We start from the raw sequence: 27,793 nt of genomic DNA, 5'->3' as shown, positions 1-27,793 counted from the left end.
CTCTGAACCTCTAATTTCAATCCTTAAAATAATGAGTTAGATTAGATAGCCCATATGGTCTTATTAGATTTTATTTATTTATTTTTAAGAAATATTTATTTATTTTGGCTGTGCCAGGTCTTAGTTGCAGCACGTGGGATCTTCATTGTGGCATGCAGACTTCTTAGTTGTGGCATATGGGATCTAGTTCCCTGACCAGGGATCAAACCCGGGCCCCCTGCATTGGGAGCACAGAGTCTTACCCACTGGACCACCAGGGAAGTCCCTAGATTTTAAATTTATTATTTCTCTGATAAGAGAAAGAGACTCAGAGAGTGTCCAAGAAGCAAAATCTAAGAGAAATCTCAATCTAAGAGAATCTCAAGAGGAGAAACAAAAAGTAGAAACCATGACAAAAATCGTGGAGATTTCTGCTTTGGGGTTGGAGGGTTGGAGGGTGGGAGTGAGAGATGTTGAAGATTTTCTTCCTTTTCCAAATAGGAGTGTATATTCATTGTTTCATTTATGAACCAGAAAGTGATTCCAGCCATGGCTGATGAATGCTAGACTGGTACTTAGGAACGTTTGTATCAAAAAAAGTAAAATCATGTTTTTTTTCAAGGGGTATTCAACATCATAAAGGTAGTTCCAGTGCTATCAGTGTTTAGCTCTGTGATAGTTCCATATGTCCTCCTGAGGACAAAAGTATCTTTATCTCTACCTTCCTATTTCTGTTATGTGTACTTTACTCAACTGGCCTTTGGTATGAATATAATCAATTTCAGTTTTAATGTTATTTTTCACTTTTTAAATTATAAAATTATGAAACTATTAAAATGTTACATTTTATGTTTAAATACTTGCATATATTGGACTTCCCACAGTGGTTAAGAATCTGCCTGCCAATGCAGGGGACAAGGGTTTGAGCCCTGGTCCAGGAAGATCCCACATGCCACGGAGCAACTAAGCCCGTGTGCTACAACTACTGAGCCTGTGCTCTAGAGCCCGTGAGCCACAACTACTGAGCCTGCACGCTACAACTACTGAAGCCCACGTGCCTAGAGCCCATGCTCTGCAACAAGCCACCACAACAAGAAGCCTGTGCACCGCAACAAAGAGTAGCTCCCGCTCACCGCAACTAGAGAAAGCCCGTGCGCAGCAACGAAGACCCAACACAGCCAAAAATAAATGATAATAATAAAAAACAAAGATAAGCAGTAGCTTCTAAAAAAATACTTACATATATTAGGAAGAGGCTCTTGTCTGTAAAATTGTAAATAAATGATAATTTAGTTATATTGTGGGTTAAATTGACTTTGGGTATTAGCCCAGGAACCTGTCATTTAGAGAAGTGTTTTGTTTTTTAAATGTAAAATGAATTCTTAATGCCAAATGTCCCATTGGAAAGTTAGGAACCACCTGAACAAATGTAAGTATCAGTTGAGAAATTGTTCAAGTATCAGTATCTTTGATCTCCCTTAAATCATACTGAAGTGATTATTTTCCCTTAAGTCTACAAAAAGAAAAGAAAAATCTTGGCTAGTCTCTTGTTTTTCTCAACAAGGATATGTTTCTCAACAAGGATATCAATCCATTTTGAGCAAGAAAGTTCTTTGTTACACAAGACTGTGCTGCACATGTAGGGCCCTGCCTACCAAAATGCCAGAACTCCTCCCTGGAATGTTACATTTAGTCACATAAAGAAAGGGGTGATACTATGCCCAATTGAGAAGCATTAAAGGACTATACCTTTGTAGCATCTACTTAAAATGGTTTGAAATGTATCATTTCATATGCATTAAGTAAATATGGTAAGCTTTTATTTGTAGCACCAAAATTTACAAAGCTTGAAATCGATAACTTGTGTAATTTTTTTTTTAGATAAATGTATGAGTTGCCTATTAGAAGTAGCTCTTTCGGGAAATGAAGAACAGAAGCCTTTTGATTACAAATTGCGGCCTGAAATTGCTGTCTACGTAGACTTGGCATTGGGTTGTTCAAAAGAGCCGGCTCGAAGCCTTTGGATCAGCATGCAGGATTATGCTATTAGTAAAGGTAAGATGAAGAGGATAAAGGGGCTAAATATGTAGATAGCTCATAATACCAACTAATATAAGTATAGTATAATATATATAAATAGAAAATCACAGGGATTACCCTATTACTTTTTTATAGAAAAAGGGATTTTACAATTACCATTTTTTTAAAATAAATTTATTTGTTTTATTTATTTTTATTTTTGGCTGTGTTGTGTCTTCGCTGCTGCATGTGGGCTTTCTCTAGTGTGGCGAGCGGGGGCCACTCCTTGTGGTGCGTGTGCCTCTCACCACGGTGGCTTCTCTTGTCACGGAGCGTGAGCTTCAGTAGTTGTGGCATGCCGGCTCAGTAGCTGTGGCTCGCAGGCTCCAGAGCACAGGCTCAGCAGTGGTGTTACACGGGCCCAGTTGCTCCATGGCATGTGGGATCTTCCCGGACCAGGGTTCAAACCTGTGTCACCTTCATTGTCAGGTGGATTCTCAACCACTGCACCACAAGGAAAGTCCCTACAATTAACACTTTAAAAACAGTTTCTTATTCCTGTTTGTGGAACATTTTGAAGTGCTTGGTATGAAACCCTGTGTATTCTTTTATATACATATATCCCACTTGAAGAAAATCCACTGTGGGAAAATTGGGATTTGTGTGAAAAATAAATCCAGAGGCAGCATTTTACTGAAGGATTCCATGCAGCATAAATGGATCTAGTATAAGAGTATGTTTAATGAATCTCTTCCCTTTGTGAGCCCTGCTGAAGAACTGAAATGATGTGTATGTGGAAGTTTGAGCTCTGGGCCTTGGTCATTTTCCTCCTGTGTAAAACACTTGCCCATTTTAGAGTGCTAGTGAAGATACCAGTTTGAAATGAGGTATGTTATTAAGTACAGCAGTAAAGTGCTATGCAAGTGTGTAGTGGTATCTCAGTTTCTAATATTACTTGATTAATAAAATTAATTTTGTGTACAAGTTTTCAAAGGTTATACCTGGTTTCTTTTTAGCTCCCATCCACTTTTAACAATGACTTGGATTGTTCAGAATCACATACCCCTAGTTGTCTTTCTCCACATTGCTCTTTCTTTAGTCCCTGCTCCCCTGTGTCTTTGGATTTTCTTCCTTCTGTGATAAAAATGGTAAAAGTAAATACATTTTCACCTTTACTTCATATAATAAAAATGAGATACATATCATTCAGATCTTTAAAACACCAGTGAGATGATACCTTTGAAAGTTTAATCTCATCCAATTTGTCATTCATTTATTCATTCTATTGTGTTGACTTTCACCAGTGGTAGAAAAGTATGATAGTGGAGGAGAAAAAAAGCTTACTTTTTCTAAGTTGTATTTTCTGCTATCCTCTTACTTGCATCATTTTCTTGGAATGTGTGGTTAGGTTTTTTTTTTATAAATTTATTTTTATTTATTTTTGGCTGCATTGGGTCTTTGTTGCTGCGTGTGGGCTTTCTCTAGTTGCAGTGAGCGGGGGCTACTCTTCATTGCGTGGGCTTCTCATTGCGGTGGCTTCTCTGGTTGCGGAGCACAGGCTGTAGGCACGCGGGCTTCAGCAGTTGTGGCACGTGGGCTCAGTAGTTGTGGCTCGCGGGCTCTAGAGTGCAGGCTCAGTAGTTGTGGCGCATGGGCCTAGTTGCTCTGTGGCACGTGGGATCTTCCTGGACCAGGGCACGAACCTGTGTCCCCTGTATTGTCAGGTGGATTCTTAACCACTGTGGCACCAGGGAAGCCCAGGTTTTCTTTTATAACACATTATCACTTGTTACTTTTCAGTGAGCACTTTAAAAAACTGGATATAAACATAAAGTGAATAAAAACTCTTATGGCTCCATTTGTTCAATTGCTTGTACACTATAGCCTAGATTTTATACCTGAGTAGTGGAAACATTTTGTAGTGCTTGGTATGAATGACTATAACTTTAGCGAAGGTGTTTTAAAAGAACCTATTATTACAAACATTGCACAGGAGGATAATCCCTGATAAATTTGACGTACTGCAAAGGATGTTACTTCAGTTTGCTTTTAAATTGAATATTAGCCTTCTTGAAATGGGGTCGTTTGATTTTAAGTCATAGCAGTTTTCAGAATAGCAAGCAATCCCTTGGAACAGATGATCTCTCAAGAACCTAGTGTGGAAAATTTTGTGTGTAATACAGACTATCATTTTAAGATTCTCTGTTGATTTTCTTAAAATCTTACATGCTTATATTCACTTTTTCACCTGTAAAATAGGTAAGTCTGAACTTAATTTTTTACCTAAGCATCCAGAAATGACTGGAAAACCAAGCTGTAAAATTTTTGTCTTAAGATAAGAGTTTTAAAAAGGAATTAAGAACAGATAAAGTTAACTTGGGGCTTAATATTTTCCAAGGATGTTTTTTGTTTGTTTGTTTTTGTTTTTAAGTAGCATGGTAAATCTGTCAAATTAACAGAGTCTAGCAGACATTCTGGGAGTAGACAGTAAACCTCCCATCCCCATTTGGAATCTACTGAATGTATTTCATTTTTAAAGTATAGAACTGGTGTGTTAACATGGAATTAAAGAAAGCAGCTGACTAGTTTTCATCATCTAATGCTGTGATTTGGGTTTTCAATTGCACATACTCATCTCTGTCCAAATATTGTTTCATTTCTTACCCACCTAAATATACATGTATTCACAGTATCTGATGGCTTCAAATACCACATATATACATATTGACTAGTTTACTCAATATCTCTACTAGGGTGTCTAATACATAGTATTCAGAACCAGACTCCTGATTACAGATACCTATACTCCCAAAGGGCTGTCCTTGTGATCTTCTTCTCTCAGTAAAAGCCAACTACATTCTAAATACATTATAGTCATCCTTGTCTGCTCTCATGTTCATCTGATCCATCAACAGATTTCTTCAACTCTACTTTCAGAATACATCTGGAGTCTGACCACTTCTTACTAACCCCACTGCTACTACTTTGGTCTGAGCACCATCATTTCTTACCTGAATTACTGTAATAATTACTTCTACTGTTGCTGTTCCTGTAGTAAATTCTGCACTCAGCAGTTAGAGTGAGGCTTTTAAAACACAGATCACATCATCCCATACCTCTGTTCACAGTTTCTAATGGTCCTTCCCATTTCCCTCAGTGTAAAACCTAGAGGACTTGCAATGGCCTGCAAGGCCCTATGTGATCTGGACCCCAGACAGCTTTCTAATGTCTCCTACCACTCTCGTGCATGCACATTTTGCTCTAGCTGCTCTGGCCTCCTTGAACTCAGGCAGGGCCTCTACATAGTATTTTTGAAAAGACACTGTTTGTGTGGCTTCTTCCCCTACCTCATCTAGATCTCTCTGCTCGATTGTAGCCTTATCGGAGACCTTCCCAAACCAGTCTATAAAAAATAGTAAACCCACACAGTACAGTATTCCCTGTTCTCCTCACCCTGCTTTATTTTTCTCCATAGCATTTATCTGTCATATTAATGTTTTTATTTATTGTCTCCTCATACCCCTCCCCCACCGCAGCTAGAATGTAAGCTCTGTGAGATCTGGGACTTAGTTTTGTTCACTGCTGTATTCCTAGCACAGTATGCGGGATCTAGTAGGTGCATTTGTTAAATAACTGCTTAGGAAAATGATAAAATTCAGGTGTTAGATTACTAAAGCTATTAAAATTACCTCTGAACTGTTTTCTGTGAAATGTCAGTGTATCATTTTTATTTTCAGATTGGGACAGTGCAACTTTAAGTAATGAGTCACTCTTGGACACTGTGTCTAGATTTGTTCTTGCAGCTCTTCTGAAACACACAAATTTACTCAGTCAAGCATGTGGAGAAAGCCGGCAAGTAACTTAAAACCATCCTCAGACAAATCATTTGCTCTCATGATGTCAGAAATTAAGTAACTTTTCTATTTTGGTTCTTTATTTAGATATCAACCTGGTAAAAGCTTATCAGAAGTGTACCGTTGTGTGTACAAAGTTCGAAGTCGTTTACTTGCTTGCAAGAACCTTGAACTTATTCAGACCAGGTCATCATCAAGAGACAGATGGGTAAAGTTGGAAATCAGTTAATTTCTATGTTTTTCTGCAAGCTGTGAGAGATAGCTCCATATTGGTGTATGTGAGGAGAAAAAAATGTGGCTTAGTTATTGCAGATGATCAATAAATATTGAATAGTTCTTTTTCTAGTGAAAAAAATTGGATGAGTAGAGGATTGGGGGTTTATTTAACCACCCATTTATCAAGTGTGATATGGCTGCTAAGGAAGTTTATATATTCTTAGGCCATATAGGTAATAACAACAAATTGAATTGTCCAAATCATATGAAATGTTATTCCTTTGTTTCACGCTTATCAGATCACGTTTGAATTATCCTATTTGATTTGGGGTGCCATAACTTATGAGGGATATTAGCAAACTTAGATTGGTTAAAGGTCTGAAAATCATCTTATACAAGAACTGGAAAGTGTCAAAAATGTTCAGCTTAGAGAATGAAAGCAAAGGGGAGTCGCATGATAGGTGCCTTAACGATATTTAAAGGGCTTCCATGTAGGAGAGGAAATAAATGTGTTCCCTGTTGTTCCAGAGGGCACAGGTAGGACCAAAGGGTAACAACTGAATGGAGAATCATTGTTAGCTGAATGTAAGGAAAAAAGCCTTCTAATGATTAGAGTTGCCCACCGCTGGAGGTAAAGATTGAAAACTTTTATTAAGGATGTTCCAGAAGTAATTCTTGCAACAAAAATGAGATGATTTCGAAAGTGCTTGGTAATCCTGATAGCACGATCCTATAATTATGAGTATAGCCTGATACCTCACCTTCAGAAGTGCTTACTTTGAAACATCATATGTTAGATGCTTTGCACTCCATTAGTTAGATCTTAGATTTTAAAAACCAAACTTTATCTCTACATTTGTATTATAGTATTCTTTTGGCATGCACTGATTTAATATTTGTGGATCCAACTATTTGTTAGTGACCTTGAAAGCCCATGAAATATACTAATTAGCCATTTTGTTGAGTCTCAAATTTGAAACTTACATATTGTGGAGATACATGACTTATGTATTTTGTGAGTCTGACTGACTGCTCAGTATCCCCATCCAATCATGAATCACAAAATAACTTTTATTGTACATCTGAGGATATCATTAAAAAATTTCACTTGTGCTTTATACTGAAATATGTGAGGTGTTTGTGACTCTCTTCACCCCTGTTGTAAGGACTCTTTTCTTTAGATGACTGCTAGGTAGCATAACCACCATGGGAAATAAAATTAACATTGTCCTTACCAGATTTCTAATTTTTGGTTTCCTCAGGGACAAGCAAAGTAAAGAAAATAATTAAAAACAATACTGTTTGTAGAATTGAAATTTGCCAAGAGAGTAGAACTTAAAAGTTTTTCACCAAAAAAAAGGTTAAAAAATACTGTTTTGTTTTAAATTAGCATTATTAAACATTTATACAGAGTAACAATAACACAGCTTGAGGGAGACTGAATGGAATCACATTTCATGTTCTTTACCTTTTATGCTTGGTGTCATACTCAACTCATTTTAAGTTAGCAGTTTACAGCAGAACAGCAATATATATGAGTCAATTTACAGCATGACATTTTAATCAAAATATTGAGGAAGAGAGCATAGTTAGATGTTTCTGTATATTTTGTGTACTTACATTCTTTCTAATCTTTTCAGATTTATCCAGTATATCTTTTGTTTTTGTGGTAACATTCATGTGTTATTACTGCTATTAGCATTATTTTCCATGATAAAAAAGTCAAGGTTTTAATGATATTTTTCAAAATTAAAAAAATATATATTCAGCGGTAGCTCTGATCATTTCTTTAAGATCTCGGAAAACCAAGACTCTGCAGATGTTGATCCTCAGGAGCATTCATTTACCCGGACCATTGATGAAGAAGCTGAAATGGAAGAACAGGCTGAGCGAGATAGGGAAGAGGGACATCCAGAGCCGGGGGATGAGGAGGAAGAACGGGAACACGAAGTGATGACAGCGGGCAGTGAGTATATCCGTCCTGCTTTACAGATACACACTGTGGCATTCTTTTTGGTAGGGAAACTGACTGTAGAAGGGAGAGGCAAAAACATTTCCTTACAGTTTTTCTAAAGAGATGTGATATTCTCCTGATGATCTGATTAGTTACATTTCAGTACTTACAACTGCTAGTTCCATTCTAAAGCTGTTGGATTGCATGTTTTGGGCTGAAAAGCTCTGGAAGCAGGCTTTTGGAAACAGTACCTGTTCCACTGAGTCTCATTCATGAAGTGATGCCCATGAGTCATTGGATAGGGACATTCAAAGCATGTTCTCTGGAGGGTACCAAGTTGTCCATTCGCCTGGCTGGCCTCTGGGTGGTGAGGAAGAGAGCCCCTTTCTAAGCCTATTAGGAGAGCCCAATTATTTTCCATATGTAGAACTTTTTAAATTATAAATTCCCCCACTGACTGCACTGCTTTCAGTAGAGAGCAAGAATATACATGAGAATATTATTGGCTGGTGAATGACATTTTTATACTTTTTTATTACAAGGCTACAGTTAGTTTTAAAATGTAATCATTTAGATGTTTAAAGAGAAATATGGAAGCTTTGAAACATTTGTTATCTTTTGAGTGATCTGGCTGTTTCAAGTTAAAGTGTATATTTACTTTTGTAGCCTAAAACATTTTGGCCATCTATGCATTTGGTATTGAGATTGTATATGTATTTCAATCAATTTGACACTTACTTTATTATCAATTTATCTGTGTTGTGCATACTTCTAAAAATGATTTTGAGGTGACTCAAAACAAGGCCAAAACCCATTAAAACAAGAGGAGAAATATAAGGTCCAAATGGAGAAGAGGGGATTGGAGATGAGGAGGTGGAGAATAGTTTTATATATATATATATTTAAATATATATATATGTGTGTATGTATATATATATATAAAACGTGTGTGTGTGTGTGTATATATATATATATATATATATATATATATATTTTTTTTTTTTTTCCTGTGCTGCATGGCTTGCAGGATCTTAGCTCCCCAACCAGGGATTGAACCTGGGCCCCAGCAGTGAGAGCGCTGAGTCCTAACCACGGGACTACCAGGGAATTCCCAGAGAATAATTATATTTTAAAACCTAGGCTGAGGGAACATTTACAAATCAACTTAAGACTTAGTTTAGAAATTCCTAAAAGCAAAGACCAAAGGGGAAAGCACAGTAACAAAAGATAACCCTCAATTATATTAAAAGAAAGCATAATAGTTACCCAGGGAGTAATAATTTTTATACTAGCTGCCATTTTTGAGCATCAGTTATATGCTGGGCACTGGGTCAAATGCTTCACATAGATTAACTCATAATCCTCTCCATCTTAGATGATTTCTAGTATTACCCTGTTCTAAAGATGGACAAACTGAGGTTTAAGGAGGCAAAATTATGTGCCTAGGGCCACTGTTCGTAGCAGCTGGAATTAGAACCAGGTCTGCCCCAAATTCCAGTAACCATTCTCTTAATTACTTTAACTGATTTCCAGCTCTAGACTGTTAGTTCGTTGCTTTGATTTTCTTAGAAATAAGGGACTTTCAACAGCATAATGAATATATTGTCATAATAATACTTTGAAATATACATATGCATTTTTAAAGTTTGTACTTCCATATTAACAGACAAATCTAGTATTTTACTAACTTTTTTGCCTGGGTTCCCCATTAAAAATACCATCTTCACTCAAATTTGAGTAAAATATTCTTTTCCTATTGTGAAATACCTATCACTGCATCGGAACCTTGTTAAACCCACTTTTTACACTTGTGAATTGGGAAGAGCTGGCATAAGATGGACATTCCTGGTTATACTATTTGACTCTGGGGGCAGTCTTGGCCATATTATTATAACCAGATTCTGTTTCAGCAAAGACCTTTAATGGTTGTGCTTATGTAATATGTTTAAAATACAACAAAGTGTAGGTATTAGGAATTATATGGACTTCGGAAGGGGAAAGGGGGCTCTTCATTATAACTAATGCAACTTAACTTTTGTCTGTTTCTTTTGTAACCTGACAATTTCAAACCAAGGTTGTGAACATTTCAGAAATAGGGAGTTATTTTTATCTAATCCAGTGATTCTCAAACTTTAATGGCCTTCAAAATCAGCTGGAGGGCTTGTTAAAACATACATTGCTGGCTCCATGCCTAGAGCTTCTGATTAGAAAGTCTGGGATGGGCCCAGTATTTTTCATTTCTAAGGAGTGCCAGATGATGTTGATGCTGCTCTTCTGGAACCACACTTTGCAAACCACTGATCAAACTCATAAGAGTAGAAATAGAATCAACCAAATCTAAATTCTGTAAAGGCATAAGTATTTCCTATTGTAATTTTTATAAAAAGTTTAATATTATACATGTATTTTTGATAAAATTTAACTTAGTTACTTAGTATTTAATGTCTAAAAAATGATTTTCCCTCTTTCAGTAAGTTTTTGGTCCAAACTTTTTGACTGTTTTTATTGTTATTTTCTTTGCTCTTCTCTCCCCATGTGTTAAGACCTTGTTTTTGTGTTACATGTTACAGAAATCTTTCAGTGTTTCCTCTCAGCCCGTGAAGTAGCTCGTAGCCGAGATCGAGATAGAATGAACAGTGGGGCAGGGTCTGGGGCTCGAGCTGATGATCCACCTCCTCAGTCTCAGCAAGAGCGAAGGGTCAGCACAGACCTTCCTGAGGGTCAGGATGTATACACTGCTGCCTGCAACTCCGTGATCCATCGATGTGCCCTGTTAATATTAGGAGTAAGTCCTGTGATTGATGAGCTTCAGAAGCGAAGGGAAGAAGGACAGTTGCAGCAGCCTTCCACAAGTGCCTCTGAAGGGGGTGGACTTATGACCAGGTGGGACTGACTAGAAACTTAAAACATTTCTCTCCTCTCTTTGTTTCTTTATGCATTGAAATGGTTTATTCTCGCTTATTGTATTCTGAAATTAACACAGACATGGAGGAGGAAATACAGATTGACAAGGATGAATTTAATGTAAAGAGGGATACTAATTCAGCCTGGAGTATAAATTTATGATTAAATGAGGAGGCACAATTTTTCACACATATAAACAACAGTAGTTGATCGGCATAATTCTGTAATTTAGTGGCCTGGAAGTTATTCTGATGTAATTGAGAAGGACTTTGTGCTTAGACCTGACTGAGAGCCAGGGTTTTCCATTGACAGACATAATTACTCCTCATTGTGTGTGTGTTTTATCTCTATGCTGCTAGTTCCATTCAATTTTATGTTCACTAACAGTCCCAAATCGAAAAACTTTTCTTTGTGCATGTGAGACAGGAGTGAAAGTCTTACTGCAGAGAGCCGGCTAATCCACGCAAGTCCAAATTATAGACTGATCAAATCGAGGAGTGAATCTGATTTGTCTCAGCCTGAATCAGATGAAGAGGGTTACGCACTGGTAGGTATACCTAGATTTAGTAAAGAAGGAATTTTGTATAGCTCCCTAAGACTTTGGTTAGAGTAAGTAATATACGTTTGTTTTAGATATACAAAAACTTTTTTAAAGGAACTTTTAAGAGAAATGAGATAACTATATTGCATAAGTATTTATCATCTATATGTTAGTGACTCAGATATCTCTCTTTAGTTCTGACTTGTTCCTAAACTCCAAATTCACGTATTTGACTCCTTGATGGACGTTCTACCTGAACATCTCAGGTGACCACAATCTTAACCTATCCAAAAATAAACTCATTTTTCTCCTAAACCTGTTCTCTCACATTCCCTATCTTAGTAAGTGTTACTATTAACTACCCAGGCTGGAAACCTGGGTTCATCCTTGACTCCACTTTTTCTTAATTCCTGGTCCCTGCAACCTCCTCACTCCCCACAGTCCAATTAGTCAAACCTTGAAAATTTTACTCTTGATATCTTTGTACTATGTCCTGCCCATCCCTCTTGCCACTGCTCTGTCTCAGACTTTCCTTCTCTTTTGCCTGGCCTGGTACAAAAACCTCCAAACTGGTTGCCCTGTCTCTTGTCTTATGCCCATCTTCAACATTTCACTAGAATAATAGACCTGAAATACAAATCTGTTTATATCTCCTCTACTTAAAATCTTTCAGTAGCTCTCAGTTCCCTGTCAAAAAAGCCTCAGGACCTGAACTGCAGGCATTTAAGGTAAAAATCAAAGAAGTGCGATGCTGATTTATATAAGAAGTAGAAAGTAATACATGCTATAGTGTGACGGGTAAAATAAATTACAGAATGAAAACTGTCTAATAGATAGCTTCTATTTGAATAGTTTTGGACTTAGAGTTGATAGCTCGATTTTCATTTTGGCTGATCCTCTGCCTTATATGTGAATCTGTATGTGCTACTTGACTTCTCTGGGCCTTAGTGTCCTGTTGTATGATATGAGGATAGTAGTGCCTGTTGTGTAGGTGGTAATGTGTTAGACTTGGCTTCAGAACCTGATCCTACTGATGAATAGCTTTGAGACCTTGGTCATGTCACATGACAGCTCAAACGGAAACTCTGGGTTTTTTGGACTGAATGATTGATAAGATTCATTTTTAGCTCTGAAATTCTTCTCTTACGAATTGAGAAACTGGATGTGAAAATATTTTTGAGACGTATAGAGTGCTACATAAACACGAAGCTATTGTTTAAAAGAAACTTCTAAGCATGAAAGATTCCTCCTCTGAGGAAAGTTGAACAGTGTCTTCAAGCAAGTTTCATTGTATGTTTTTGTTTGTTCTTCCTCCATTTATTCTTCATTCCCGTTATTATCTCTGTGCTCCCAGTTCACGTTCCCAGTCTTGCCGTCTACTGAGATTCCTCTCTGTCCATTTATTTTTCCAAATTGATCAGTCTCATTATCTAGTCTCCTAGCCCTGTGACAGTTTTATAACAGATCATGTCACTTCTCTCCTCAAAACCTCCAATGACTTTACTATTTCTCAGAGTAGAAGCCTAGGTCCCTGCAGGGGCCCATAAGACTCTACATATCCTGGCCTCACTCCTCTCTGATCTCCTCTGCTGCTACTCTCCTTCTTGATGACTCTCCTTCTGCCACACTGACCTCTTGGCTTTTCCATGAACATACCACACAACTTCTCCACAGGGCCTTTACATAGCTGTTTCTTCTGACTGGAATACTGTTGTCTGTAGGCAAATCCCCTTGCTTCACATCTTCGTTCTGATGTTACTTTTTCAGTGACACCTACCCTGACCACTCTATTTGAAATTCCAGTTTGCTCTCCTTTCCAGATATTCACTCTCTGTCTGCTTTGCTTGGCTCTTTCCCCCTCACCCGCTGGCACCTAACATTATTTATTTGCTATATTTATCAGTTTCTCTTAGCCTACGCTAGAATATAAGCTCCCTGAGGATAGAAGTTTTTGCTGTCTTATTCACTGCTGTATCCCAAGTACCTATAGTGCCTGGCACACAGTAGGCAGTCATTAAATATTTTTTTAACGAATGAATGTCTGTCTAATCTATTTTGGTAAAATTTTGTGCCTATTTGTTCTTTCCACTCTTCAGTTTAGGCCCTTGTTACTTTTGCCTGAACTGGTAGTTTTCAAATTGATCTCCCTACTTTTTCCGGTTCCTCTCCTTTGATACTGCTCCCAGAGGTAGAGCTCTTAAAAACGTACACAACGGACTTCCTTGGTGGTGCACTGGTTAAGAATCCACCTGCCAATGCAGGGGACACGGGTTTGAGCCCTGGTCCGGGAAGATCCCACATGCCACGGAGCAACTAAGCCCGTGAGCCACAACTACTGAGCCCGTGTGCCATAACTACTGAAGCTGGTGAGCCTAGAGCCCATGCTCTGCAACAAGAGAAGCCACCGCAATGAGAAGCCTGCACACCGCAATGAAGAGTAGTCCCTGCTCGCTGCAACTAGTGAAAGCCTGCGCGCAGCAACAAAGACCCAACACAGCCAAAAATAAAAGCAAATAAATAAATAAAAAAAAAAAAACAGACACAAACACAACAAGAACAACAACAGAACACCTGCTGGTCATGCTACCTTCTTATTAAAAAAAAAAAACTCAGTGACTCTGCACTGCCTACCCAGAAATCAAAGATTCTGGAAAATGTTGCTTGCCTGCTTTTGAAGCCAGTTTTCCCCTGCGGTAATCTGCATTTTTGTCGTAGCATAGTAGTCCATCTGCCAGATTCCAAACATACCTTTTGAGCCTCTGCTCAAGCATCGTTTGCCTTAAATGTCCTTCTCCTGGGTTTTGTTGATGAAGTCCTGCCTCTCTCTTAAGGCCTGGTTAAAATGTCATCTCTTCCAGAAAACTTTCCTAAGATTACTCACAGTGACTCTGTCTGTTATTTACATGGCAGTTTGTTAGTATCTATAATAAACCACTAATGGTTTGTCTCATGTTGGACTTACTTATGTATTATTAGTATTTCTTTCCAGTAGACCTCTTAGAAGGTCTAGAGTTTTTTTAATGTCCCTCATGTCTCCTACATTGTGCTTTGCGTATTGTAAGTGATTGCTAATTCATTTCAACTGAAATGAAAGATAAAAGATGAGGATAAATGTAGTTAAAGTGGCATACTTTTTGGAAGCAAACAATGAAATCTGACTTAGTCACAATAGACTCTATTGATTTTGACCTGGGGCAAGACACTTAACCTTTCTGAGCTCCAGCATTTTTATCTTTGAAATGGGGAATACCACTACCTGTTATACTTGCCTCAGCTGGGTTGTTGTGAACAACAAGTTTAGTAATACAATTTAAAAGATGTTGAAAGTTATGTTTTCAAAACATAATGGGAAGACAGATAAATGGAGGTGGGTTGAACCTAGATATAATTGCCACGTCTAGGTTCTACAGAATTTTAAAAAGATTAAGAAACACATTTTTGGGAAAGATGGACTCTTAATCATCTTTTCTTATGGAATATTTAGAAAGATAGTGTCATAAAAGGTGGAAAAGTCAAGAACTAGAGAGAGCAGATTCTATTGTGGGTGAGGAGAGTTGGGCTGAGCCTTCAGGCTGAGCCTCCTATAGACGAAGAGGAGCAAGCAGTGGGGGCAGTGTGGGATTTTCCAGCTGAAATATGTTACCCTTCTGTCTGAGGTTATTTAGGATTATCATTGATGTCTTTGATATCTAGTAGTACTTGTTTATCCTGAATTGTCAGTGAATGAAATGCTTTCTTAAAATAACTGAAGTTAACCAGCTTGATGCTAAATCGGAGTTTTAACCTTCTTTTGTAAAGAGTATTATGTGATATATTATCTACTCTGTGTTAGTGACCAGAGAAACCTAAGTCAACAGTTACACAGTTAAACCCAAGTTTAACTGTTTGATTGACACATGTCATACTTATCAGCATTTCTTACTACGCTCTCCTAATCCACCTCCCTCATTTCCCTACCGCCCTCTTTCACAAAGGATTTGATTTAGCATACAAAAATAAATACTGTTTATAAAAGTATAAGAGAACAAATTAGGGCTAAAAGAAACTGAGAGAGGAAAATAAAGCCCTGAGTAAGATTTGTACACCTCTACACATATCCTGTGATGTTCTGCCAGAGATCGGCCAGCAAATAGGAAAAACATGAGTCGCATGATTCACAGTGTGTAAAAGATAAAAACAAACCAGGTTTTCAAGAAAAACTCAGATATTTCTGGTTCTGAGACCTGAGATAAATTTCTTCCATGAGCCCTCATGGCAAAGGTACTGTGTAATAAAAATGTTATATTGCATGAGATGGTGTTGTCTTCAGGAACTGTTGTGACAACTGTTTGGTGTTTTCTCCAGCATCAAATGGCCTGGGAACATACTTATTTCTGGTGTGTGTGTGTATATATGTAAAACAAAATGTATTTATCCACAATGTGGGTACATATGTCTATATGTATTACCAGGAAAAAAATTTCTAAATGACATTTCCTAAATGGGTCTGTTTTGTCCCTTCTGCAGCCTTTCTTCTTTGCCACCAACTTTTTTATTGTGTGATAAAGGGCAATTGAAATTGCTGAGATCATAATGTCAGATCTGTGCATGAATCTAAGTCATGGGTTTGTATATGGTTATCTGTACATAGAGTAGATAGTTGTCACCAGTGCCTCCCCAACACACACACACACACACACACACACACACACACACACACACACACACACACACACACACACACACACACACACACACACACACACACACACACACACACACACACACACACACACACACACACACACACACACACACACACACACACACACACACACACACACACACACACACACACACACACACACACACACTTACTTCCTTTCTTCCCGAAAGCCTTCACTGTTTTTTTAAGCTGACTGCAGTTTAACCATTTGAGATTTCTTTATTTTAAGAGGTTTTAAAAAACATTTTGAAGTCTTTTAAAATACTACCAGAAAGCTTAGGACTGTGTTATTCTTCTGTTAGTGTGGATTCATCAGATTCTCTTCTTCTATACACCTAGCCAAGGCTAATAGTTTTGAAAAGAATGGAAAGTGAGGATAGAACAAGTAGTGATTTTGCAAAATGGGACTTTGCTACAGGGGCTTTAGGCATCTAGAGGGTATTAATAAGAGATCATACTGTGTTAGGAAGATAAAAGACAAAGATTTCAAAGAAGGAAAAGGTGACAACAAAGAAAAAGTTCTGCTACTTTACACTGTTAATTAATGTGCATATTGACTTTGTGTTTTAGTGTCTCAGAGTCATGTGCCTGAACTGTTTTCAGTGGGTTTTTAGAGACTTTTTGTTCTTAGCCTGACTTGACTGGTGAATAAGTAGCACATTGCTATAATTATACAGATTACTTTTTATTTTAGTACTCTATTAAATCTTAATCTTAAATAATTTTCACAATTGAATTTTATTATTTATTTTTAACAACAGAGTGGAAGACGAAATGTTGATTTGGACTTGGCATCATCTCATAGAAAGAGAGGTAAGTATTAAATATCTGGTTAAGTAGCTCTTTTTATATCTGATATATTTAGATCTGATTGTCATTGAAACATTATTGCAAAAAAGTTAGAAACATTTTATCAGAAAAGTTAAAAGGAAGATCATTTTCTTGAAAATATACACCCTTAAAAAAAGATCTGGGAATGTCTAGGAGTTAATAATCAGTTCTCTTTCTTATTTGTCATGTTTTGACCTTTTAAAAGTCTCATGGAACTCTGGAAGCAGTGCTTTACATTGTGGGGGGTTATGGACATAATTTGCCATGCTTTAGCTCAATGGTATAGTTGCTATAGTTTAAATGGTGTTACAGGGAGAACTCTTTACCCCATTCACCTTTCATACACACATACACACTTTCAAACTGAAAGTTTCTAGTTTTTTTCCTCTTTGCCTTTCAAGATATAAAGCATATAAGAGATGAACAGATGATTTCTAAAAATAAAATTTTCCCATGAGGAGCAATTTTAGAGTTCATCAAGAGTTAAGCTCATTTGCTAAAAGCTGTATCTTAATGTATAATATAGTTAACTCTTGTTTATATGTACAAGTAGATGGAAAGAACAGCAGCTTTAGATAACACAAATCCAAGGTAACTAAAAACTCTCCAAGTATTATTCTCTATTAATTGGCACTTTTTTTTTTTTTTTTTGCGGTACGCGGGCCTCTCACTGTTGTGGCCTCCCCCGCCGCGGAGCACAGGCTCCGGACAGGCAGGCTCAGCGGCCATGACTCACGGGCCCAGCCGCTCCGCGGCATGTGGGATCCTCCCGGACCGGGGCACGAACCCGTGTCCCCTGCATCGGCAGGCGGACTCTCAATCACTGCGCCACCAGGGGAGCCCCCAAATTGGCACTTTTATTAACCCATTTTTTCTGTGGTTGTGAAAACTTGAAATGTTAAAAGTTGCTACTAGTGGAAGTTTTCTACAAGCCTGTAGGAAAACTGTTTTTTCCCATTATATTGTCTTCTATATTTCAGAATTGAACTCTTCTTTTGATAACTTCCTTGGCAGTTTGTTAGGTTCTCTACAGGAAAAAAAGTGAGAAGTAAGGGAAGATTGAGGAATGAGAGGAAGAAATGCACCCACAATTTTTTCATTTTTGTGTTTATAACTTAGAAGAAATGTTGGTATTTATAACTTAGAAGAAATGTTGGTATTTAGAATACTAAGAATGATTTTTTTTGAACTGTTAGGAATTATAGGGACTAGAGCTGGTGCTTTCTTTATTGAAAAGTCTTTTAGTATTATAACGTATCAAGGTTCCAAAAAAATTATAGGGTATTTGTGATATCAAAGAAATTAAATGATGTTTAGTATAACATGCAATATGTATTTTATCATTTTCTAATTCTTTGAAAATTGGCAATTCATGTGCCATAATTAGCCAGAGTATCCTTTTCCTTAACCACTTGAGTTAGGAATTAAATTTTTGGAACGCTTTTCCCTTCCTAATGTTGGTTAGCTCAGGCAAAGATCGTTGCTATAATTTCTATGTTATATTAATGAAAAGATGGCTCCAAACTTATTGAGTAGCATAAGGGATCCAGCCTGTCATTTTAAGAGTTTCCTACTGTACTAATTATGTTTATAAGTGATAGTCTGTTGACTAAAATTACTCTTTTCTCTAAGATCTTTATCATGCTTATGGAAATATAAATTTGAGATTCAGTCTATGATAACTGTGTCAGCATGTGACAAAGTAATCTTTGGAATGAAACAAAAAGTGGTATTTTTAGCTTTGAATTAAGAATAACCTAGAAATCAAGTGTAAATTACTTAGGAGGAATTAATATGACACTTTAAAATAACTACTCTAGAGTTGCTACCTGTTCACAATTTTAAACAATTGCCCTATAAGTAGGTGTTGATTTCCTGTAGTTTTAGAGCTAAGTAGATACAACTGAATTAAGCCATTAATCCAAATTTGTTTATGGGTAAACCAACTTCTTCAAAAGCTCAGAGTAGTACCAAGACCTATTAACTTCTTGGAATCTGACTTTATTTTGTTGGAAACAGAAAGGCAAACAAACAGGACCTCATGGGAAAAGTTTGTTTTGTTTAAATTACCCACTTAGGAAGTTATAATAGGGAGGCAGACTAGTTATGCAAATTATCATGATATCGCCTAATGTGGTACCAATTTATTCTAGTAATCATTGCATCTTAATGTTCTCAGGCAAAAATTTTGCTGATAGCTTTGTTCCTAGGAATAAGTGACTAGAAAGTAGGAGTACTGTTCTAGGAAGAGCAGCAAAAATAGTTTTCAATCTCATGAATCCTAGTGTTTGTGGATTAAACAATGAAAATGTATACTTAATATCATGTATTTAATTATAATGGATTTCTTTCTTTAAAAGAAATTAACATTGAAAATACATTTGGGACACTATATTTTGAAAGAAATTTTTAAAAATCATGTATATTTAGAGACTACCCTCTGACCACAGTGGAATTTTTTGTTTTGTTTTGCTCTTAAATGATGATTAAAATAAACCACCCTATTGTTTCCTTATTTATTGTCAATATGGACCAGATGTCATAAGCCATAACATGCCTATCTTCAGTTGGTCAGATGAACCTACCAAGTCTGAGAACTTTTTGGAGCCATTCAGGTGTTCTGATTCTGACTTGAGCTATGAAGGACAAGCAGATGTCCAGCCAAGTGAGAATTCTTCTATGTGCTTATTTACCCCTTTCCAATATTTTGAAGAGGAAATGTGAACTTTTTTCCTCTCACTTTCCTTTTTCATTTATTAGTCTAGTGGTCCTGAGTTATTAAAAATTTAGTAAGCGAAATTAGAGATAACAATGTTTAATTACATCTCGTTTACTGAAACTAAATGGATGTATCAATGACAATTAATGGTTGTATACACATTTCAGCTGCTCTTAATATGCCTCCAAAGACTCCTCCTTGAGAGGGCCTAGTGCCTATAATTTCAGTATTTGACATTGGGGATACTGGAATTCATGCTGTTGAACGATGATTGCTTCTTTTCCCCTCACTCCAGTTAATGTGTCACAGTTGGTCCAAGCTCTTGGTCCAAGAAAGTGAATATGGTAGGAAGGAGTAGAGCAAAGTGAGCAAATAAATGGAGCTCAGCCAACTTTTTCCGCTCTTTAGAGGCATCAGAGCTAAATTCTAAATCCAAAAATGTCATCAGTTACTTTAAAAAGAGATGACAGGTGGTACATATTTCTGCTTAGCACCTCAGAAGTAATATGAAATTTATATTCATTAAACACTTAAAAACTGCTTACTATATGCCAGGTATTGGTCTAATCACTTCAAACATATTAACTTATTTAATTCTCATAATAGCCTGTCAAAATTCTTGACAAAACCTGTTAAACATGTTGGTACTTGGGTACTTTGATAAATACTTAAAAGATTTGCTGTAGTTGTGCAGAACTGAGCTCGTTCTTCACTGAAAGACAATATGTTTTTGCAGGTACTTAACTTTAGTTTTTGTATTTAAGCTGAAACTGATATAGTGAAAAATGGTGGGAATACCAAAGCAAAATTTTAAGAAGGAGCATCATGGTTTGATTTCACTACCCTGACCCAGGTCTTTAAATATAGTGTTAGGGTTTTATTGCTAAATAATATTGGAAACATTTATCAACATGTCTGTTTCATGGTATAACTTGTATGGGTGAAATGCTGTTTTATCTGTGCATTTCGAATTAGATTATATAAAGAAGAACAAATGTGAATGTTGTCTCCTGTATCAAATTTCTCCTTTTGTCTTCTGATTCTTGTTGTGGTAGTGTATTTACTCCTTTTTGGCCAGTTGAGCCCCAGAAAAAAGAAGAGCTTCAAGCAAGTACATGATGGCATGTTTAATTTTTTTCCCCTTTTAGCTTGCCTACATATTTTATGGTTTATAAAGTATGTATTGCAGCTCTGCCATGTTCATTTTGAAAATTCCATTTAAGAACCAAAGTTGTAAGGACAAGTAAACAATCTCAAATTTCTTGTTGGACTTTATATTTTCTTTTTATAGTAGGAGACTCTGAATTAATATTAAGTAAGAATTGGGCTCAGTCACAATTACTCTGTAGAGGCTTTTGATATGCTTTTCAGACACAATATTTCCTATATTCAGATAAAACAACACAGAACAAATCAGTTATTAGGTTGTTATATATTTTTTTTAAGAATTAGAGGTTTTTCATCTCTCATTTCCATATTGTGAGATTTTGTGTTTCAAAGTATTTTTGATATCAACCTAAACATTTTGGTTATAATTATTTAATTTATCCTATTGCTTTCAGATAGTGTCTTATTCTTCCTTATATTTTATTCATACAAAGTTTTGTTTGGCTTATATACTTAATAAGTTACATGTTTTAAATTAGGGGTCAACAAACTGACTAGAGGGCCAAATCTGGATTGCCACCTTTGTTTGAAAGTAAAGTTTTGTTGGAACCCAGCCACACTCATGTATTACCTATGACTGCTTTCACACTACAACAACAGAGTTGAATAGTTAAATGAATAGTGAATGACCCATAAAACCTGAAATTATTTACTATCTGGCTCTTTATAGATAAAGTTTGCTGACCCCTGCTTTAAATTGCAGAGAGGATTTAATTTGGGGATTGGCCACCTATTTCATAGAATATTTTGGAGTATATTAAGGCAATTCACTACTTGCAGTTTCTTCACATATTGAGCCTTTGCGTAGGCAGGCAGTTGAAATTCCTGTGGATCAGTGATTTGTGAGTTGATTAACAACAGGAATATGTAAGACCACCTCCCATAAACTTAAGGAATTAGTGTTATTAATTTAGAAAAGATCATTTTCTTTGAGCCTCTGTTTCCTCAAGTGAGGAAATTGGACTAGATAATCTTTAAGGTCGCTTTTACTTCTGTGGTTCTAGCATTAACTCTCTGCACATTGTATTTTCATTTTGAAAAGTAATTTATAAGTATTGGAAGATGGAAGAACTTTTTATTCTGAAATTTTATTATTGAACCAACAAACTCAATGCTGAGACAAAAAATATCATTTGTAAGTTAAGGTTAAATCCAGAGTCTGAATTTGAGATGCTTAAGGAAGTGGAAAATGATTATTTCTTTTTTTCCACATTAGCCCCTCCTTTATTCTTTAAATATCATTTTAATTTAATACATTATGCATCCATGACATTTTTCTTTGGATTTTTACCTTTTCTGTTTTACATGGGAAAATATTCAGCTATACAGTTCGGGGAAATTTTCAGATTGGTTATTTTTTATGTTCAGTAGAACTGAAAATCCAACATTTTTTTAATCTTAAGAATTCTTGCTAAAATATAGAAGGCAGATAAACCATATATTCTTTGCCATTCTAAATTATTTTAGTAGAATGCATATAAATTATTTCATAGCTACTTTATAATATTAACTGCCTATTGTGGATTTCTGTGTCTCATTTTGAAGTCCTGGGGTTTTCCTGACATCAGTGTAATAATTCAAAAATAAGTTATACAGTCAATATTGTATTCGTTCATTTTCTCTGTGGGCATTAGTGTTTAAGTAGTCCTCTTCCCAAATCTTTTCCATCTAGTATGTAACAAATATAATTTTTGTAATGCATATTTTATTAGGTACCTTAAGATTCATTCCTAATAGAAAAATTTGGTATATTCACAGAATGAGATATTATACAGCACTCAAACAAATGAACCATGGTTACATGGAATAATGTGAATGAGTATTAGCAGTATTATACTGAATGCAAAGTAATGTCCAAAAAGGCTACATAAAATGATACTTTTTTATAAAGTCACAAACAACTAACACTAAACATTATTTGTCTTGGGAATACATATAAGATAAAACAGTATTTAACAACAATAAAAGCAAAGGAGTGATAATGAAATCCTTAGATTGGAGGACACAGGGGAGAGATGGGTTGGGGGGAAGAACAGATAGATAGTATTCTGCCAGTTTTCTAGTTCTTGTGTTCACATTTATTATAAGTAAATATAAACACAAAAGCAGGCCATGCATGGACCAGTGATGAGAGTATATCATGAGCCAAGGAGTATGATTAATCAATCTAACTCATGTACCTGAGATCAATTAAATCAAAAAAGACAAAACGTGTAAGAATTAGACATTTATATATTTATTTAAAGCCACTATTGGCACATGCTTGGACAGTTGTTGTGATCAAACATATTAACATTTTTGCTGTCTAATGTAAAGATTTTAGCCTAGAAAATGCCCACTGGCAAAACTAATGGTATTATATTTAGCCACTATTGTTAACACCACTTGGTAATTTTATGTAGATATCATTTTATAGTAAATCTTATATATTCATGTCTGTGAAACTTTGCTTCCTTTATATAGGAGTTTCACAACCTGAAATAAATGTGCATATTACACAGTGAAAATGTTCCTTATATTAATGAAACCAAGGGTGATATTTATGTCTCCTTTTTGTGTAAGTTTACTTGCCCTTCTATATTCATTTTTTGGTAATATTTCATTGCAGATATGTACACATTTTGCACAGTCTTAACTCCCTCTTTGCAATGATAATGTTAAATCAGATGAAGTCCTATTACTAGTAGGTCTTACCAGCAGTGTCCTAAGTGCCGAGTTCCATTTTGGTCATAAATGATGGTCTGGTTTAATACTGCAGAGCATTTTAAGCTAAGCATTTTGAGAGCAGCTTCTGCCTTTCTTTTTCTTGTGGCAACGTGTTGCTAAAGCGCTTACAGAGACACTGGTACATTAAACAGGGCTTTCCCTTTGTTTTCTTACATTGCTGTAGTTTTTGTTTGTTTGTTTGTTGTTTTTTTACCAAAGCATTTTGCTCAGATTCACTTAATGCATGCATGTATTCAAACACTAGTATCCATTTCTCACCAGTCGGTATGATAGCAACACTCAGCCCTCATCTAGTTTCAGAATGTATGCTCTACTTGGTTATCACTGATGCGTTTTTGTTCTGTTTGTATGTAGGTCCTATGCATAGTCAATTGGAAACCCTGAGCGACTCTTGGGCGCGCCTGAAACATAACAGAGACTGGTTGTGCAACTCCTCTAACTCCTTTGAGTCTGATTTTGATCTTACCAAGTCTTTGGGAGTTCACACTTTGATTGAAAATGTTGTAAGCTTTGTGAGTGGAGATGTGGGGAATGCCCCAGGTTTTAAAGAGCCAGAGGAAAGTATGTCTACAAGTCCCCAAGCCTCCATCATTGCAATGGAACAGCAACAGTTAAGGGCAGAAGTAAGTCTTTGATATTTACTCCTTGTGAGGGACTATGGAAACTTAAACTGAACCACTGAATGTACAATTGTAGGAAAAACTTTTCCTTTTCTTCTATTCCTTGCCTCCCCCTTTCCTTCATTTGAGCTTTTTGATGTTGCTATCTTAACCAAAGCAGCCTGATAGTTTGTTTGAAGTGAACAATAGTGCACAAGATACTCTAATCACTAAGTCTTTCCTTGTCTCCTAGAAACTAGAGTGAGATTGGTTGGTGACTGTACAGATCTGCTCTTAGAGTCCCCATTTTTGACCCATTTGTCTCCGTTTAAAAAGGGCTAGATTAGAACACCATGCTAATAATGATAAATGCTAAAATTAGTGAGCATTGCCTTCAAATATCTCCCTCAAAATATTTATTAATGATTGTGGTTTTAACATGTCCTCAAATTCTTTGATACTCTTCCCTCCAGGAGGTGGAGCTTAATTTTCCTCCTCTTGAGAGTAAGCTGGAATTAGTGACTTAGAGCCAACAGAGTATGAAAAGGGGGAAAAAATACAGTAATTTTACATTGCAGAAACCTGGCAGACATCACCTTAACCAAGTGATCAAGATTAATATCACCAGTAATAAGTTCTGGTGATATCATGTACCCTGATAATAATGTGATGAGAGGGGGACTTTATAGTATTCGTCCCCAAATCCATACATGTAGGCCAAACATGAGAAAACATCAGGCAAACCCAAATTGAGGGACAGTCTATAAAATACACAAACAGCCCTTCATAGATGTCAAGGTCATGAAAAACAAAGACAGAAACTGTCACAGACTAAAGGAGACACGACAACTAAATGCAACGTGATATCCTGATTTGGATCCTGGAACATAAAAGGGACATTATGGGAACTCTGGTGAAATCCAAATAAATTCTGTGGTTTAGTCAGTAGTGTTGTACCAATGTTAATTTGTTTTCATAAATGTACCATAGTTTTGTAAGATACTAACATTAGGAGAAGCTTGGGGAAAGGTATACAGGAACTATCTGTACCATCTTTACAATTCTTCTAAAGATATAAAATTATTTCGAAATAAAAAGTTTATTTTTTTTAAAAAAAAGGAGGGTAGGCCAGTGGACTGCTGTGGTGGATATTTGTCCTCCTAGGGAAGATAGAGCCAGAGGTTCAAGAGAACCACAGAGAAACCTTCTGGAAATACTTCTAATTCTTGAACTAAAGAGTATTCATTCTATATAATGTTATAAGTAAAGGAAGCAGTATCCATACTACTTGATGCTTTTGAAATCACGTTTATCTCCTCATGAGCATCACAATAGCTCTGTGAGTAGATTAAAGTACTATTAACCTCATTTTATACATGAAGAAACTGAGACTCAGGAAATTGAGTTTCCCAAGGCTACACAGTCGTTGGAATACTCTGGCCTTGAAACTAGCTCTCCTACATCCAAATTTACTACTTTTCCCATTGTACTATGTAGCCTCTTTTATACTGAAGTATGCTTATAGAGACCTTAAGATATTTTAATTTTTAAAGTCGTAATAGTAAAATAAATGTTTATCTTAATAGAATAGATTCCTAAGAAATACCAGAATTTTCTGTGTGCTAAGAAATATATTGTCTGTGACGTACAGAGTTATTTGTGTCTCAGTTCAGTGAAGAATTCTAAAATATGTTTATTTTATTTTTTCTCAAGCTTCGTTTAGAGGCACTTCATCAGATCCTTGTACTATTGTCTGGAATGGAAGAAAAAGGTAACATCTCTCTGACAGGAAGCAGATCAAGCTCAGGTTTCCAGTCATCCACTCTGCTCACATCTGTGAGGCTGCAGTTTCTAGCAGGGTGTTTCGGTTTAGGCACTGTTGGACACGCAGGAGCCAAAGGAGAGAGTGGCCGATTGCATCACTATCAGGTAGATGACAGAACTGTCATGGGAGGATGACACCTTTTAGTATATTCAGATTTTAACTGTATTTTTACAACACCAGTTTAATAATGCTAAACTTTTTGGTGTTTAGAATTGAGGTTTAAAAATATAAAGACCTAAGTGACTTAAAGATACTTCATTGGTTTAGTTTCCTGATTATAGCTGAGGTTAGATAAGCCATTAGGTAAGCCATGGTACTATTGTACTTTTAGATTCTTTGCTGGCTCAGTTTTATTAACCCTTAGCCAAATTGCATAGAGGTAGATCTAAGTTGGGATAAGGATTGGTGTTTGGGAGGATGGGTTTCAAGAATTCACATTTTAGACTTGATCATTTTACCAAGTTTCTCTGATTGTTTGAACTGTTTTTTTGAAGTGTTGTCTTTATGTCTTCCATGTTTAGAGAGGAAAAATGCTTTGTGGGAAAGGAGAGAGATTATATAGAATCAAGAATTTTCAAGCATTGAAAAATAATTTCATTATAAAACTTCTATATACTGAAATATACTAAATAATTAAAAACCACCATAGGGCTCTAGCATAGGCTAGGAATAAAATGCTTTTACTTTCATTTGGGTAGGAAGTGTTGTTGTTAATAGAAAAGGTAAATCTTTGTGTGTAATTTAGGATGGGATCAGAGCAGCTAAGAGAAATATTCAGATTGAAATCCAGATGGCTGTGCATAAGATTTATCAACAGTTGTCTGCTACTCTGGAGAGAGCCCTGCAAGCAAACAAGCATCACATTGGTGAGTAACTGCACATGCAAATATAAGGTGCAAGTAACATTTTGGCCTGAGGTTATGCTAGGTAGCTAATGTTCTGTGTTTAACATTAGGTCAGCTTATAGGTAAAGAATAAATACTTGAAAGTGTAATAGTGTTCCATACTACTATTTATATTTTGGAATATGATTTATTTTAGTAAATGCTTTGTTAACTTTAAAGAAGATTCTCAACTGCCTTTCTTTCTTTCTTCTTTTTAGAAGCCCAGCAGCGTCTCCTTTTGGTTACAGTTTTCGCCCTGAGTGTCCACTATCAACCAGTAGATGTTTCTTTGGCGATTTCCACTGGTCTGCTAAATGTATTGTCGCAGTTATGTGGCACAGACACCATGCTAGGACAACCTCTTCAGTTGTTGCCAAAAACGGGTGTTTCCCAGCTAAGCACAGCTTTAAAAGTGGCTAGTACAAGATTGCTCCAGATTCTAGCCATCACTACAGGGTGAGCATTGTAGATGTCTTGGTAGAACTGTTTGGGGCCTGGTCTTTCACATTTTGGTGATTTCCATTTCACCATAATCTCCTTTATGTGTTTAAGCACATTTGCCCTTCTGTGTAATTACCATTTATTTTTTTCCTGTTATTTCATGTTATTTCATGTATATGTTATTTCAGGACCTATGCTGATAAACTGAGCCCCAAGGTAGTTCAATCTTTGTTGGATCTACTCTGCAGTCAGTTGAAGAACTTGTTGTCCCAGGCCGGTGTACTACTTATGGCCTCTTTTGGAGAAGGAGAAGAGGATGAAGAAGAGAAGAAAATTGACTCCAGTGGAGAAACTGAGAAGAGAGACTTCAGAGGTATCGTAAATCTTTTTTCTCTGTCATTATTTACAAGCATTTATTGAATCCACAT

The 27,793-nt window shown here is 36.4% G+C and overlaps 1 protein-coding gene across 1 annotated transcript in view; it reads left to right on the top strand.

The window, feature by feature from the left end:
• The window catches only part of HERC1 (HECT and RLD domain containing E3 ubiquitin protein ligase family member 1), a 211,730-nt gene that overhangs the window by 87,181 nt on the left and 96,756 nt on the right, over positions 1–27,793 (top strand). The window contains exons 19-30 of the mRNA XM_081228054.1: positions 1,861–2,034; positions 5,736–5,850; positions 5,940–6,060; positions 7,863–8,034; positions 10,593–10,905; positions 11,353–11,473; positions 16,934–16,985; positions 23,971–24,239; positions 25,929–26,144; positions 26,786–26,906; positions 27,143–27,380; positions 27,554–27,738. Of these exons, the coding sequence (XP_081084180.1) occupies positions 1,861–2,034; positions 5,736–5,850; positions 5,940–6,060; positions 7,863–8,034; positions 10,593–10,905; positions 11,353–11,473; positions 16,934–16,985; positions 23,971–24,239; positions 25,929–26,144; positions 26,786–26,906; positions 27,143–27,380; positions 27,554–27,738 (2,097 nt within the window). The remainder of the gene's footprint in view (positions 1–1,860; positions 2,035–5,735; positions 5,851–5,939; positions 6,061–7,862; positions 8,035–10,592; positions 10,906–11,352; positions 11,474–16,933; positions 16,986–23,970; positions 24,240–25,928; positions 26,145–26,785; positions 26,907–27,142; positions 27,381–27,553; positions 27,739–27,793) is intronic.

Source organism: Mesoplodon bidens (genome assembly GCF_964165515.1).
Source record: "Mesoplodon bidens genome assembly, chromosome: 3".
In the NCBI taxonomy this organism is placed as follows: Eukaryota; Metazoa; Chordata; class Mammalia; order Artiodactyla; family Ziphiidae; genus Mesoplodon; species Mesoplodon bidens.
Note: the sequence above shows the minus strand (reverse complement) of the source record. Positions and strands in the feature narration are given on the sequence as shown.